This window comes from Tasmannia lanceolata, unplaced genomic scaffold (genome assembly GCF_043159265.1).
Source record: "Tasmannia lanceolata isolate RefF3 unplaced genomic scaffold, GAP_Taslan_0.1 ptg000109l, whole genome shotgun sequence".
NCBI lineage: Eukaryota > Viridiplantae > Streptophyta > Magnoliopsida > Canellales > Winteraceae > Tasmannia > Tasmannia lanceolata.
The window spans coordinates 107,803-124,393 of NW_027518786.1; the positions used below are offsets into that span (position 1 = coordinate 107,803).

Here is a 16,591-nt window from a genome sequence, read left to right on the forward strand (position 1 = left end):
GAGACGATGAATGCTGGAGCCGTGGAGACGATGAAGGTTGAGAGGGGGGGGACGACGATGAAGGTTCAGAAGAAGACGTCGCTTTTTTTCCCCTCAAAACCCTAGCGAGTGAAGACGTTGTATCGGGCAAACTCGAGGGGAAAGATGACTTTCCGATATTAGGGCTCGGAAATGAGGCTCGAGTAAAGTCGAGGAAAGTGTTTTTCCACGTATTTTTTCCTATTTTACACGTAAGATTAAAAACTTTCCAGGGAAAGTTAAAGAACACCCAAAAGCAAGGTTTCCGCGGAAAAAAACTCATATTTCCACGGAAAACTAGGGGAAAAGAAAGTAAAAGAACAGAGCACAAGAAAAGAGGAGAGGAAAAAGATAGCTTTCTTTTGAACGCTTGAGAGGGATGAGGTCTTATAACCTAATATTGGACTTGGAAGTAAAAATTGATAAAAAGCTAACACCGTTTTTTCTCTGATTCAGAGAAAAAACAATACCACCATTTCAGATACCGATTCCTGATTCCGATTCCGATTCCGATTCCGGCGAACCAAACGCATATGAAAGGTAAGTTTGTGTCCTGAGGATTCTTGAGTAATTTCACATCCTCTCTTCTTGAGTTCTTTCTGAGGTGAGGTGAGAGCTGCTCCAAGAGCGGGTGCTTTAATGGCAAAAATATGGGAAGGGTTCTTCTGATTCGTCAGACCTCCTCATCCTCCATGTTTTTCCGAAGGATCTTCACTTCTTTTTCTACCACACATCTTCCCTTTCCCTTCCCCAGACTAATCTCCCACAATCTCGCAATTCCCGTGAGATTTTCGGGTCCAAATTGGCGGAAAAGTTTTGGATCCTCTTTTATGGCTTCGGCTTTCCCATTAAAACAAGGCGATTCCAATAAATCTCACCACATTCTCTTGCTCCCTCACAATGCAGATAAGGTCAGCTCAACTTCCCCCTGTAATTCCCATTTAATATTCTTTTTCTTGTTTATAAGGGTTTTACACTTTCTTGAGCTTTTTTTTTTGGGAGTGATCTATTGTCTTGATTCTTCGTGGTTTACTCAATTCTTAGTTTGTTAAGCGGCTATAAATTGTTTAGTAAACGGGAATAAATTTGAGACCTAATTTTATTTTTTAAAGTTGAAAATGGAAGAAAGTAAAATAGCTTAGGTTGTAAAGAGTTTTTTTTGTTTAAAACAAAGACCGAAGAAAGATGTGACAATTTTAGATGGCGAACCTTAGAGACTTCTTTTCATCTTCATCATATCCATCTGGTTATTCCCAAATCCGTTCATCAAATCTCCGAGAAAGGGGGAAAAACCGGCATTTGCAGAGCTTTGAACGAATGCTTGAAGCTCATCCGTGTCCAAATGCGTGCTAAGATGCACCACCGTCACGGGGTGATCCGTGTTGTTAAGAAATGTGAGGCGAAGTGGATGGATCTCTTGACCAATCTCAGTGGAGGTGTGATGGGATTGGAGGAGGCAAAGAGATCTTAGAGTCAGTTGTAGATCACAGATCACAGTAACTAGCGTCTAACTTACTGTTAGGTTATTTGCTGTTCTGTTTCATGTTCTAATTTTTGTTTCATTCTGTTTATCATCTCTCTCATTCTTGCCTACCAGCACAGTCACATATTCATTTATCCAAAACTCCAAGTTCACGCACAAGTTTGTACACAAGTTCGTACACTAGTTCTAACTTCGTACAAACTTTTGTATGAACTTGTGTACCAACGTCGTGCGGACTTGTGCACGAACTTGTGTGCGAACTTGTTTGCGAACTTCGTACGAACTTTTGTATGAACTTGTGTACAAACTTAGAGGCAGAGGAAGTTACTCCCAAAACTCCTGCTCGTGTCCCAACAAATGGAGAAGGTTCCTTCACTGACAGAACTCCTGAGAAGGAAAGAGAAGAACATACAGAGAAGGAAAGCCTGCCACGAATTTGGAGCTCGCTGTTCGCTGTCCCCACAAGCCAAGTACCCAAAGTCCAGCTGAATTCTTGCCCCCCTCTGAAGATGAAGAAGGAAATAAAATTGTATCCTTTGAAGAGGAAGAGTCAGAGAAGCCGAAAACAAATGGGCTAACAACCTTTTTGTGTACTTTTTGGGAAGAAGACCTTATTATATCTCCCTAAAAGAATCCCTCTCCCGTAAATAGAGGCTTAAAGGCGTTTTCCAGATCTACGCTATTGAAGGAGGCTTCTTTCTCTTCAATTTTGCGAAATCCAGAGGACTGTACACAGATCCTAGAAAGTAACAACCATATTTATGGTGATAGAGCCCTCATTCTCAGAAGATGGACATCCAATATCTTCATGGAAAGATTAAAGCTCTCGATAGTTCCAGTCTGGATTCGTCTTCGAAAGTCTTCTGATGGGGACATCAACGAAGGAGGAGGATTCAAAGTTTACAAGCGAAGAAAGAATCGTGGGAAGGAGTGTTTTTAGGAAGTGGTATAGGTCTATTACGGAATTACTATTTTAGGTAAGTTTTTATCTTTATTTAGCTTTGCTTTAGATTAGATGAATGGTTGAGATTTGTTTTTAACTTTAGATTATCTTCTAGGGTTTCTTTTCTTATAAATACATTTTATGAAAGCAATATAAGAGACTTTGGAATATTGAATATAATTGAGAATTTTTTGTGAGAGCTATTGTGGCTTGGACTTCTTCTTCTCTTCTCCTCTTGGTGGCTTGGAGCCATTCTTCTTTCCTCTCCTCTCATCTATTATCCTCTATTTCTTCAATCAAATCAACACAAACAAGGTTAGTAAATCAGATTTTATATTTTCTTTGTTCTTGAACCCTAAAACTAGAAAACCCAAAATCCATAAATCTCCCTTGTTCTCCAAGATCTTGTTATGAGATTTTGAGGGATTATTTTTATGATTAAACCTCAGCCTAAACACCCAAGAACCCTAACTTTAAACCCCTTTTTAGCCTTATTGCAATTTTCACCCATTTTCAAGCCCTAAAATTAGTTTTAATGAACCCTAGCCTAAACCCTAGATTAACCTGTCTTTTACCTTCTAAACCTTAACCTAAGATTTGGACAGCAGTATTAAACTAAAATTCCAGATCTGCCAAATTACCAAAATACCCGTACAACCCAAAACTGGACTGTTGCTGGACATTTTTTTGGTTTTTCTTCATTGGGTATTATTATTTTCATGCTTGTGTGACATCTATTTCATTGGTAATTACATTAGTTTTTAATTCTTTTAATTGGTTGCATGCGTAGGCCTAATTTCGAACTAATCTTTCTATTATCAATTCATCTAACAAGTCCTTATCGCTTTGATTGATTTGTATAAGGTTTAGTTCATGTTTAATTATAATCTTTATAATTAATTATGCTATTTAAGTCTCATTATTGCTGCTGCTCATAGATTAATTAGGCGTTAATTCGGCCCTAGGTAAGTTGTTAAGTGTTCTTTTAGTTTTCCGCGTAAGTCCTAAATTGTCCTAAAGTCTTAATCCCACTAGGAGTATAGGATTTTTCCTAAATTAGGTATTTTCCTGCATCAACTTGGTATCAGAGCCTGGAGTTAGTCGTAGGATTTTCCCCAAATTACATATTGTCCTGCATCATCTTCACCTCAAGTGTTGGACTCCTAAATGACTGAGCAAGCTAGCCAATGTTATCGGAAAGCTGCTTTACCTAGACACACAAACAGCTAAAGCACCAAGGTTAAACTACGCTAGGGTATGCGTGGAAGTTGAAACCGGAATGAAACTTCCTGACTCAATCCCAATTCGCACCGCAGACAGGATTATTCACCAAAGGATAGACTATGACTGGGAAACCAAGGTCGTGTAGTCTTTTTCTAGCCACTCAGAAGATAATTGCCACAAAAATCAGAAAGAACACCAAAGGAAACCGAGAATGGAATGAAGGCCCCTCAATTGAAGCAAAGAAGACGGGATGGGGTGGGGCGTGGGTGGGGGTTGGGGTGGGGGTGGGAAGCATGGGGTGGGGGGGTGGGGGTGGGCAGAAGGGGAACATAACGGAAAAGGGCCCTTTACAGGGACGGAGACAGAAATTTACACTTGGGGGGCCGGACTAAATACTTTGCCTGCATTGGTCATTGGGGACCATGACCCTAATAGACGACTATATACCTAACTTGACGTATAAGTTGTATCTATTGTCGGACCAATTTACACAAAAGCTCCACTAATGTTAAACAAGTCATTTAATCATTTTATGTTTTTACTGAAAGCTAAATTTCCAAAAAGAACCCTAGACTTTTTATCGAGGAAGCAAAATTAAATTATATTAAATGAAAATCTAAGGAAAAAAGTTATAAAAAATCCATGGTCTAGTAGGTTTGTAATTTTTAATAAAATCGAAGGAAAAACATTTTATTCTAAAAAATATGTACCATGTAAAACAAGGTAACCAAAGCTACCAAACATTGGAAAATTTACTGAGGGTTTTTCCGAGAAAATGTTTTCCCTGGATCCAAACAGCCCCTAATAGACGACTATATATCGTTACTTGATGTATAAGCTGTATCTATTGTCTAACCAATGTATCTATTGTCGGACGATAGCCGGATCACTAGTATTTAGATTTAAAATTCTTATTGCGAATAGAGAAATTTTTGATAGGATTCATTTCGGTCGAAATTAAAAAAAAAAAAAACGAAATCATTAACATATTCTTACATTATTTCAGCCGAAACCAAAATATTTCAGTTTCGGTGGTGGCCGAAACTGAAATTTAAAACCTTGCCTATACACAAGATCTTTCCAACTATGAAAATTCCAATTCTATGGAGACTTTTAGCTCTAATATCGGCAACGAAGTAGGTCCTTAGAAAGTCTACATGGAACATCAGTGTAGGGGTGGTTATTCGGTTTAAACCGAACCTAACCGACCGAATAGTAGGAACCGAACCAATTTCGGTTACCTCAATTTTGGAAAAGAAACCGAACCGATTATGAGTGCAACCGAACCGAACCGAAACCGAAAACCGAATTCACTGAAAATCATCAGATTTCGGTTTTTCGGTTTTGGTTTTGGTTCGGTTTTACTCCCAACAGGACCATGGATTATTCCGGGATGTATCGGATGATAATTCTGATAAGCATCCACCACTATCTTTCCGGAGACCGTTTCGGTCGTGGATATTCAAAGCCAGATTTATCCCAAGTTTATCGCAAGGTTGAAGACGAATTGGATAAGGATAAGGATAAAAATCTCCTTAATTTGATAAAGGCACCCACCCAAATTTTATTTAAAAGGCCTTCGCAATGTACACGTATCTCATTTTTTGAAAAGGCAAACAGATACGTGGGAGTAGGAGAAGTCTTTTGACTTTAAGGCCCCACTTGAAACCCCACTCCCACTTAATAGTATTGCCAACCCATGTCAAAACAAAAGAGGTTGAGGCTGTGTTACTGTTACCCACGACTCTACTTTGGGTGCCGCTATCAAAATTGGCCAAATGATTTTAAAAGGATCCAAAAACCATTTTATTTGACCACGACAGTTGTTGTGAAAGTGCTAAGTTCAAAATTGACCAAATGAATTTCGGTTTTCGGTTAAACCGTTTTATTTTTCTTCTACAACCGAAACCGAAAACCAAATTTCTGAATTTATAAAACCGAAACCGAACCGATCCATTGCGGAGCTGAATCGAATGGACCGACTGAATTCGGTTCGGTTGGTTAATTCGGTTTTAACCGATTAATGCTCACCCTTACATCAGTGTATCCGCTAATCCTTCATCACTTGCTCGACGTACAAGCCTCTCTTTAGGCGCCATCATTCCATAGTATATATGGAATATTCCATATAATGCCTACTCCCAAGTCCCGACAGAGTGCATTTTGGTTAACGTAATTGTTAAAGTATAAAAGATAAATAACGCCTTTCTCCAACAGCTTAAGCCTTTAGAGAAGTTGGTAAGTTAACATGGTATCAGAGCCAAAGGTCTCGAGTTCAAACCTCCCGGATAGCAAAAATCCACATGCGATGGTCGGCCCAAAGTGGGACCACATGTGCCACGTGTTTGCCAAGTGGGCCACACGTGTGGGGGAGTGTTAAAGTATAAAAGATAAATAACGCCTTTCTCCAACAGCTTAAGCTTTTAGAGAAGTTGGTAAGTTAACAGTAATTTTTGCCGACACTTTGAATTTATTGCCGACACTGTCCTGCTGTGTCCGACACGACACGCGTGTCCACACGTGTCGACACTCCTTTGGACACTTTTAGTTTGTTAAATGAATACCATATTTATATTGTTACAAATTATGATTCTAATAAGTAATATATATGTATGTACGTGTCACTATTTCTAGATTTTTAGATGTTCATATGCCAGACAACTCATATCCGTGTCGAAACGTGACCCACAAATCCGTATCTACAATCATGATTATATATACTTTGTATTTTAGCTGTGTCCCCATTTCTAAATTTTGGGGGTTTGCCGTGTCCGACACTCCCTGTTCGTGTCCACAAATCCTAGAATTTTTTGCATAATCCAAATTCAGTATGTCCTTTTTATCTTTTTATGTCAAATACGTTGAATGCTTTGAGGAAAGAGTAGGGCACATATAGCGTGGGGGATCAATGAGTTCTAAAGTTCTAATAAAAGGGATTTTGCATGTCGTTGGGGAGGGGGGATGGAACCCCCCCAGCCTCTCCCCTCCCCTCAAACCACACACACGCTATATGTGCCTTCGCCCTTGGCCCTATAGTTTCTCATCGAAATGTTCTCTAGGGAACAGTTTTACGGATCTGGAAAAAACTGAATAAGGAAAGCCTACCATAGAAGAGGCAATCCATGACAAAAAAGACCCTGAAATTTTGGAGAAGACTTCCCCATCAGGTTTTGAGTGGAGAACCCAGGGGAGAGAAGTGGATAGATCTCATATCAAAGATGCCTCAAAAGTCAAATTATTGACGGATCTCAATGACTCCAAAGGTGAGCCATGACAGAAGTTCCAAAGAAGAAATAACCCCGTGCTCCTTACCAAAGACATGCCCAAAGTCCAAAGATGCCAATATGCACCCCTCAAACAAGCCCACTGAAATACAGATGTGACAATCCAAGAGGGGGGTGAATTGGCTAATTAGAAATTTTATACTTAATTAATGAAAGATAAAAAAATAATCTTCTAATTAACCCCTAATTAATCTAACCCTTGTTCAAAAAGATTTATCAATAGAAGCTAAGGTTTAGATATTCTAATCATGCACATTTACTAACCCTTGTTCAAATGGATATCATAATGCAATTAGGGTTTATAACATTTAACTCAAGTGCATTTACTAACCCTTGTTCAATTAAAACATAAGCATAAGTAAGGTTAGAGATTACCAATCACCACACGTGCAAGAGAGAGAAGGAAAGAGATAGAGGACACAAGGCACACCACAATGAGGGCACCAAGATTTATAGTGGTTCGGTCACAACTTGACCTACTCCACTCTTCCAAGTTTGGCTTCTTGGGTACTCCACTATGGTGAGATTTCAAGCCTAATCTCGAAGCTATTACAATAAGCTTTTCCATTCTCAAGGGCCAAAGCGAAGCCCATCTGCACGAAGCCATTACAATAAGCTTTTCCATTCTCAAGGGCCAAAGCGAAGCCCATCTGCACGAAGCCTTCGGCGAGGGGACAAACCCTCATATGCCGTCTTCACCTTTCTTGGGCCGAAGATGAGACCCTCGTCTTTACCTTTGTTCACGGGCCGAAGAGAAGACCCTCTTCTTCACAATTCTTACCGGGCCGAAGAGAAGACCCTCAACGAAGAACAAAGAAAATGAAAAACTCTCAATGCCTCTTAATAGGCGGATTACAACATTAATAGCTCACAATCACTCCCAAGAAATAGCAAAAGAAAAGCCCTATGGAGTGCCTCTTGATAACATGTAGAAATAGAAGATCAAAGAAGTTTTTAGCTTTTGAAATAAAAATGTTGAAGCTCAAAGAGAAATGGGATTTAATTTTTCTCAAATATTCAAAGCTTGTAGAGATAGGTTTTAATTATGTATATATAGTGTATTTGAAAATATGACCGTTTGGGGTAAAACTGTAAATAAATGGATTGAAAAAGCCAAGCAGAAAACGCCCAACGGCTACTTTGCTCGACTGCGGCGATCGACCAGGCTACGACGGTCGCCCACCCCTATCGGGCGCCCTATTCTATTTTCAAATTTCTTACCGTCGTGGTCGACCGGCCACATGGCGGTCGCCCGGCGAGGGCTAATTGCTTTCTCAAAAATTTGGCTCATAAAACCTATCCCGGTCGACCGACCCACGGCGGTCACCCGCCCTAGACCAAATTGGATTGCTTCTGTAGAAACAGAAGCGCATCCGCGATCGCCCGGATTGACCCGGTCGACTGGCCCGATAACATTCGAGATGGCCTGGATTTCCAGGTTCCATCCCGCGGTCGCCCGGACTAGCCCGGTGGACCGGCCCTGAGTGAAATTCCATTTTTAAATTTAAAATCCAGGGGCTTTTGGGCTATGGTCTTTGGGCTTAAGTCCAAGGTTTTCAAAACACATTTTAGGGTGTGTATATGGTTTTCAAAGATGTAAAACGTTAAGTATGAAAACCATTTGAAAACCTTTTGAAAGTGCATTTAAACATAAAATCAAGAGGACTCCAAATACATTCTAAAAATAAGAACCTTGAGTCTTCTTGGAATGTCTTGGCTCCTTTGCACTTTCTTGGACTTCTTCGGCTTGAGTGAACATCTTGTCCTTGTCTTGGCTCTAGTGACTTGTCCTCCAATCTTCAATGCATGTTGAGGTACATGAGGTGTCACCATGGCATGTTCAACTCCAAGCTCTTTCTTGACACTTGCTTAGGAACTTGTGGGATCTTCATGTTGAGCTACTTTACTTGAGCATCTTAAAATGAGGATGACTCCAACGTAGGTACAAGCTCTTGGTTCCTTTGATCCTTGATCCACAAGTCATGTGTTGTGAAGAGTTGTGTAATGGCGATTATAACATGAAAATCCTGTATACAACACAACACCACAAAGCAACACATCAGTTCATAAATGCTAATCAATTTACTTTGCTAGCATCAAAACAAGAAGGTAAGGTGAATGATTAACCCTTGGGCTTACACCCACTATGTAGCTCAGCACACACCCATTGAGTTTTGAGCTGCATCCACAACATATATTGGATCATTGGGAACCCATTTGTCTCCCCCTCCCCCCCCCCCCCCCCCCCCACCCCACCCCCCACACACACACACACACACACATCTTCCTTTTAGTTATGGTCTGTAGGGATAGGGGTGGTGCTTTGTGCTCTTGATTGTAATATCTTTTTATATTAATACACTGGTAGGGGTCTTTTCTAACCCCTGCTTACCTATTAGGAAAAAGAGTTTTTGTTTGGAGTCTGAAGCCACACCCGTTTAAAGTTTAAACACTTGTAAGGGCATTTTGAAATAAATATCTCCATTGCTAAGCTATTGATAACCTTAATCATATTGGAACTCACCTGCGGCAAATTCACAGATTTATTCACCATTAAAAGTTTACATCATTTTGCTTGCAATTTTTCACTTCGGACAAGTTAAGAGATAACATTGTTATGGGATTGTTTACAAGATAGTCTACTGAAGTATTCAATTATGTGTATATATGGTAGTAAATCTCAACTAATTGCCATTACATATACTAAATACTAAACTGTTAAATCCGATTTTAGAATTGGAAATTTATTTTATTTATGTTCCCACCTTAGTTATAAATTCCGTTCCGGTCGCCGTTCCGTTTTGGAATTCCCACCTGAAGCATTCCGTTCAGGTGTTTCGGCCGTTTCGTTCGGCGTTCTAGTCGAAACTTTCCGTTCCGGTCGAAAAAAATAGTTAAAAATATGAAAAAAATCCCAAAAAATTAGAAATTGTTAGAAAAATATAAGAAACAGTTAAATGAACTAAAAGACATCTTTATTACTTAAAAACCAAAGTTTAATACAACTAAGACATAAAAAAGTAGAACATAGAAGAATAAAAGCCAAATACATAGTGCCAATCACATCTCATATCATCGCTAAATCTAAATCAAAATGGTGGTGAATCTGGTTGAGGATCATCATACTCAACTCAACCGACTGGTAGCCCTCATCATCGCCGTCACCACCACCTCTTGGAGGAGTGTCCTCAAGGTTTGCGTCCTCGTCCTCGTCGTCGGCCGCATCAACTCTAGAAAGCGCTTCAATATTTTACCATCCAATGTCGTCTGGTGTCGGAATGACATCTTCATCTTCCGCAACTCAATCCATCATAACATCTAGGTGATCTATACTCAGTGGGTCGCTAGGGGTAGAAGATCTTATGTTTAAGTCCCTGAAAAGAATGTCCAACATAAATTAGTAAGTAATACTTAAAATTTAAAGGCACGTGATGAAATATGAGAAAATTAATTCCAATTCAATTAAGTAGCATACCTTTCTCGAAACTTGAGGTTGTAATGGACAAATACCAAGTCATTCAACCTCTAGTGCTCCAACCTGTTTCTTTTTGCTGAGTGGATGTGCTCGAAAGTGCTCCAGTTCCTTTCACATCCTGTAGCACTACAGGTTTGGCTGAGAATTCTGACGGCGAAACTCTGTAAGTCCGGGACGTCATTTCCAAACTGGTTCCACTATGGAACTGTAAAGTAAACAATAATAGTTAAGCATTTACTTGTGAAAATTTTAAATAAAATATACTTAATTAAATGAACAAACCAATATACCTAGTCCCAATCTGCCTAGGTTGCGGATTGCCATCTTCATTGCAAACATGCCCGTGGACTCCTGATAGTTCTCAATCTGACTGGTGATGGTGTCCTGCGTAAGTTCATTAGGTATTAGTTGATTAAAGATGCAAAATGCCCTCCCAACAGCTATAAAAAGGTCATAAAACGAGGGTAGAAGTGTAAAAAAAGTCCCCAACAGCTATAATGGCATTTTTGATCTTCTTGAGCTTGTAGTGGAATTGGTTGGAATTGGAATAATAAAAGCCTTTGAGATGATCTTTGTAATTGTAGGAGAAGTAGATGTAGTTGTATGTAGTGTAGGAGATAAAAGAGTTGTAGTTGTAGGAGAAGATTTGTAGAGGAAATGAGTTGTGAAAAAACAATGGCTAGAGGGCTATTTATAGCTTTTTGGGTGAAAAATGATGCAAAATGCCCTCCCAACAGCTATAAAACGGTCATAAAATGAGGGTAGAAGTGTAAAAAAAGTCCCCAACAGCTATAATGGCATTTTTGTAATTTTGTAATTTTTTTTTCAATTTTTTTTGCAAAAAGATGAAAAATGCCCTCCTAACAACTATAAAACGGTCACAAAATGAGGGCAAATGTGTAAACTACACTCCCCAACAGCCATAAATGAATTTCTGTAATTTTTTGGATTTTTTTTGGAAAAAGACAAAAATGCCCTCCCAACAACTATAAAAAGGTCATAAAACGAGGGCAAATTTGTAAAATACACTCTCCAACGGCCTTAATGGCATTTTAGTAATATTTTTGATTTTTTTTGAAAATTTTACGCCTTTCCAGACCGTTCCGGCCGGAACAGGGCATTCTGCCCATTTCGACCGGAGTTCCGGTTTCCGCCTGAATTCCGGCTGGAACGACTGGAACCGACCGGAATCTGGACTGAAACGGAAAATATACCATTTCGTTCCGGAATCTGGTCGGGAACCGGAATTCCGGTCCGTTTTGGCCGGAACGGAACGGAACGGAATTAATAACTAAGGTTCCCACTGTAAAGATTACCAATCGTATTTGAATTGATTCTTGACTACAAAGAAACATCAAATTCGCAGATATTTTATATTCAGCAAAAAATTAAGGTAGCAAGAATATTATCTGTTCTCAAGTTATAAAATGTCAAGTAGCAAAATAACAGAAAATCAATTTAAAATATTTTGATTGCAATTAAAAATAATAGTAATAATATAGAAAGGCTACGGAAAAATTTCACTCCAAGCAAATATTCATTACAAATAAAGAATTCATAAAAACATCGAAAAATAAAGATTCGCAGAATCTGGTACAAATTTCAAAATTTATTATTCAGTACAAGTTCAACATCTTAGCCGACTCCAACTAGTTTGGGACAAAGGCTTAGTTGAGTTGAGTTGAGTTGTACAAGTTCAACATCTTAATAAAAAAATTATGTACTATTTCCTTTCTACAGAGTTTTAGTTTTGTATAACTTACAAAGTGAGACTTAAGCACAATGACAAACTCTACCGAACATGCAGGTGAGTTTTTCAGAAAAATTCTACAATGTTCCACAGATTTTTTGAATTTGTCAAACAAGTTGACAATTTTATACTATTTTGTTATTCACTTTTTTTTGAATGGTTCTTGTTATTCACTTTGTACACTTCAGAACTTTTTGGATCCTCAATTCATGAATTGAACTCACATGGGCTCTCCTGGTAGGCTGAACTGTTAAGAGGGCTTGAGGCAGCATTAGGGTCATCATTTAGTCCAGAGCCCTTCTCACCTCCTCCAAACCCTCAAATCATTGTCATCAGTGGACCTAGCGGTGTGGGCAAAGATGCTGTCATCAAGGTATTACTTCTCTATGCATTTTGTTTTTTCAGCCGTTATTGTTCTTGAATGTTTGGGCATTTATCTTTTTGGTGGTTGAAATTTAAAAATCCTTTTGGACTTGAAACTTTGTTTTCTCTGTGGTTCGTTTTGCATGTAGACTGTACTTAACTGCAAGCTACCTATTTATGCATCTCACATGCATCAAGATTGGTATTTATGGTATTCCTCAATGCTAACCAACTTGCTGAGTTTTTTAATGGTTTCAAGTAGTGATAGTTTACATTTATATTTGCTCAATATGTTTGTTTTGCAACGACCCTAAATTTTATTTTTCAGTGTTAAAGTTCTACCATATGTGCTAAGGTTGCTCCATTGTGACCTGGTGGTCACGGGTTCGAGTGACGGAGACAGCCTTTCTGCAAAGCAGGGGTAAGGCTTCGTACATCTAGCCCTCCCCAAACCCCGCAATGGCGGGAGCCTTGTGCAGTGGGCCACCCTTTTAATTGTTGCAATTGAAATTCTGCCTTAAAGTAACGATCCCAAACCCAGATTTTAAAAAAATTGGCATGACCGGTTTTGTAGGAATAAATGAGTGTTGGTCGAGTGAAACTGAATAATTCAAAAGCCGATTCTGGCTCAATTACAAGTATTTGATCTAAATGACTAAAGTAATAGATGACTATATCATTTTAATTTAAAAATTCCTTACTGTAAAGTGTTTCCTCAAGCTCTGCATTATGCCCATAAAACCTTTCTTAACCTCATCAGAAATTTGATTGAAATGATTTTTGATGGTTTGTTGTGCCAGTATAGTGTGGTTGCCAAAGTAATCATCTCCTGATTTCTATTTATTACATCTCAGAGTCTCCTCTGCCAGAGGAATTTTAGACGCTCTCTTTAGGTTGAAGGCATTGAGTATGACGAAGGTTGCTGAAGATCGTTAATTCTCAGTCATCGTTGGTTTTGCAGAGACTAATAGAAGTTCGGAGTGGAATTCACTTTGTTGTCACAGCGACAAGCCGTGCAAAAAGACCAGGTGAAGTGGATGGAAAGGATTACTATTTCGTTACAAAAGAGCAGTTTCTCTCAATGGTTGAGAGGAATGAACTTCTTGAATATGCTCTTGTGTATGGAGATTACAAGGGGATTCCGAAGCAGCAGGTATTCAATTCTCAGTATATTTGAAATGAGTTTGCTCTTTAACTTCTGTTCTTAACATATCCCATATGATCTTTCCCAAAAAAAAAAAAAATCCCATATCCCACACCCAAAAAAATATACCCAAATCCAGTCAAAGAGGGAAACGATAGAATTTTGAACTTCGTTTACTGAACGAACGAAGTGAGGGCCAAGGGAGAATGTCCCCTCAACCAGGGGACACGAGCTAGTTCTTCTATTATTGTAGTCTCGAGCTCGCACTAGTCTCCCCGCCAAACCGAACGGAGAACCAACGAAGGAAGTGACCGGATTTGTCGTCAAATTGAGATTATTTCGTCTTTGTGGTGGTCTATCTTGATGACATAGTGGTCTATAGCAACACATTGGAAGAACATGTAGACCACTTATGAACCGTCTTCCAAGTGCTGAGAGACAACTCACTCTATGTGAAGAAGGATAAATCTTCCTTTTTGAAGCAGTTCTTTTTACATTATACTATTTCGGAAACCCAAAGACTCGATGTATCGGCGTCTATAATGTAGTATCTCATCGGCGTCTATAATGTAGAAAGATACTTCCGATGCCAATTCCCTATCTGAAGTTTTAGACGAAGCTTCCCATGGCCTTTTGAGGGCGTGATAAGTAAGGGAAGGGCAATCACTCATTCTTAAAACCAGCATTCTTAAGACCAAAGACTCGGGCGGAAAAAGGGGGAGAGCTCTCCGTTCCTTGTTCTCCTGTAGCTGGATCCTCCGGAACCACAAGAATCCTTAGAATGGGATTCCAACTCAGCACCTTTTGAGATTTTGAGAAGGGTTTCTCTTTGGAGAGAACAGTACGATGAAAGTTGTAAGCTGTGTTCGGGGGGGAGTTATTGTCTATCGTTGGCCTCTATGATGTTTTAAGACAGGAAGTTCTAAAAGCATGATCTTGTTACTTTGCAAAAGCATGAGTAACAGTATTGGGTTCTTGCAACACTTGTCCTTTTTATTGTTTTTTCATAAATAACAAATGCTCTATTAAGATCATAGATTAGAACGGTACCAGTATTACTGATACGTAGTATCCATCTCTATTATAGAAGTAAGTTAAAAGGCCATCAACAATAGAAAAGCCTACATCAGTCAATCGGTTTTTTATGTCTTCTGATGCATGTTACTCATGTTTTTAACATTTCAGTCTCAACATGCAATGTTATCATTTTTCTTCACTGAGAGGTCTGTTAGGCACCCTCGATTTCACCTACGCACACAATATTGTTTTTCCTGTAAACCAACTATCTCACAGTAATCTTACAAGAAAGATTTTGTGCATATAAATTTGAGTTTTGAGAAATCTTATAATGCATTGAAATTTTGATGGAGGTTTGAAACAGAGATATGGATTTGAGACATGAAATTTCTTGAATAGTCCACAATAGCTCTTTTCTTTGTTGTCTTTTCTTTGTTTTGCCAATGTTTTGACTTTTGATTACTTGCAAAGCGACACATAGAGATGCCATTATCAAGATGGTGGATTAACAAATTCCAACATGCTCATATCGAAACCTATGCAGCATAAAGACACATGGATTTCAGTCATTCATATCCTAGAAAACCGTCCTTACAAAAGAACAATATGTAGAAATTATATATATATGAGGAAACTGTTGGTGCGCTTAAGCTCACCAAACTTTTGGTGAGCTTAAGCGCCCCAATCACATGGGGGCCCACTTTGTTAGGTGATCCAAAGCATTCATTTTAAAGTCCCTTACATGGATAGGGGGTGTACCAAAAATCAGCTCCATAGGATCATCCTAACCCCTCCATTTGTGGAGGACAACAATGGACAGACACAAATCTGCCCATTTTTGTCCTCCACAAATGAAGGGGTTAGGATGATCCTATGGAGCTGATTTTTGGTACACCCCCTATCTATCATAAGGCCTTTAAAATGAATGCTTTGGATCACCTAACAAAGTGGGCCCCCATGTGATTGGGGAGCTTTAAGCGCACCATAGGTTTGGTGCGCTTAAGCTCACCAACAGTTTTCTCTCTCTCTCTCTCTCTCTCTCTCTCTCTCTCTATATATATATATATATATATATATATATATAGACACACACACACACACACAAATCCACAAGTTCTTCAAACCAATAAATTGGAGAACGGTGACCTTTGAAGAATGAAACTTTCATGATTTTATTGATCTTTATTTGAATTTTTGGGATATTTCGTTGGGTTTTAGAATTTGCATATGTTGTGAAAAATTGGGATTGTTTGAACCTTCTATACTTTTTATTTTTAAATTGAGGAGGTTTAAGTTGAATAAGAGTGTTGAATTATGATTTGTTTATTTTTTTTGAAAAGTGAATATTATATTCATACCATGAAATATACATGGGGACCAGCAGTCCGACTAGAAATTACATAGTATGATAATCCAGGAGCCTATGTCTGGAACCCAAAGCAAAAACATAAAAGATTGTATACAAACTCCAACATCTGACAAAACTCCAACATCTGAACTTTCTTGCTTATCAAGTTTTCCTGCAACCTTCAACTATGCCTTCCAAAAACGTCCAATCTGCAAAAAGAAACACACCCAAATCTCTTTAGAAGTAACCACCAATTTAATTGCCCCTGCTTTCTTTTAGCTACCTATTGTATTACAAGAAACCGTTCGGCTGACCTTCTACATATACCAAAAAATTGTGATTCGTCGGAACCAGTCTTCCCCCCTGAAACCTTAAGTCGCACACTTCTCAAGATTGTCCAAGACGTGCTGAATCATAAAATCCGGCATTTCTACAAGAAGTTCCTCTGGAACTTGCTCCAGACGACTGGGGAATGTCAATAATTTTATTGGCTTCCTAGTTAAGCCTCATATCTTTTTCTTCTGCCAGAAGAAATTTGAAAA

General features: G+C 38.9%; 1 protein-coding gene across 4 annotated transcripts in view; it reads left to right on the top strand.

Moving 5' to 3' along the window:
- Positions 1–575: 575 nt before the first annotated feature.
- The window catches only part of LOC143865793 (guanylate kinase 2, chloroplastic/mitochondrial-like), a 37,036-nt gene continuing 21,020 nt past the window's right edge, over positions 576–16,591 (top strand). For 3 of the 4 annotated variants that reach the window (XM_077375897.1, XM_077375896.1, XM_077375898.1), the window contains exons 1-3: positions 576–929; positions 12,419–12,550; positions 13,502–13,693. In XM_077375897.1, coding sequence (XP_077232012.1) covers positions 669–929; positions 12,419–12,550; positions 13,502–13,693 — 585 coding nt within the window. In that variant the 5' untranslated portion in view covers positions 576–668. The remainder of the gene's footprint in view (positions 930–12,418; positions 12,551–13,501; positions 13,694–16,591) is intronic. The other variant, XM_077375895.1, reaches the window with a different exon arrangement.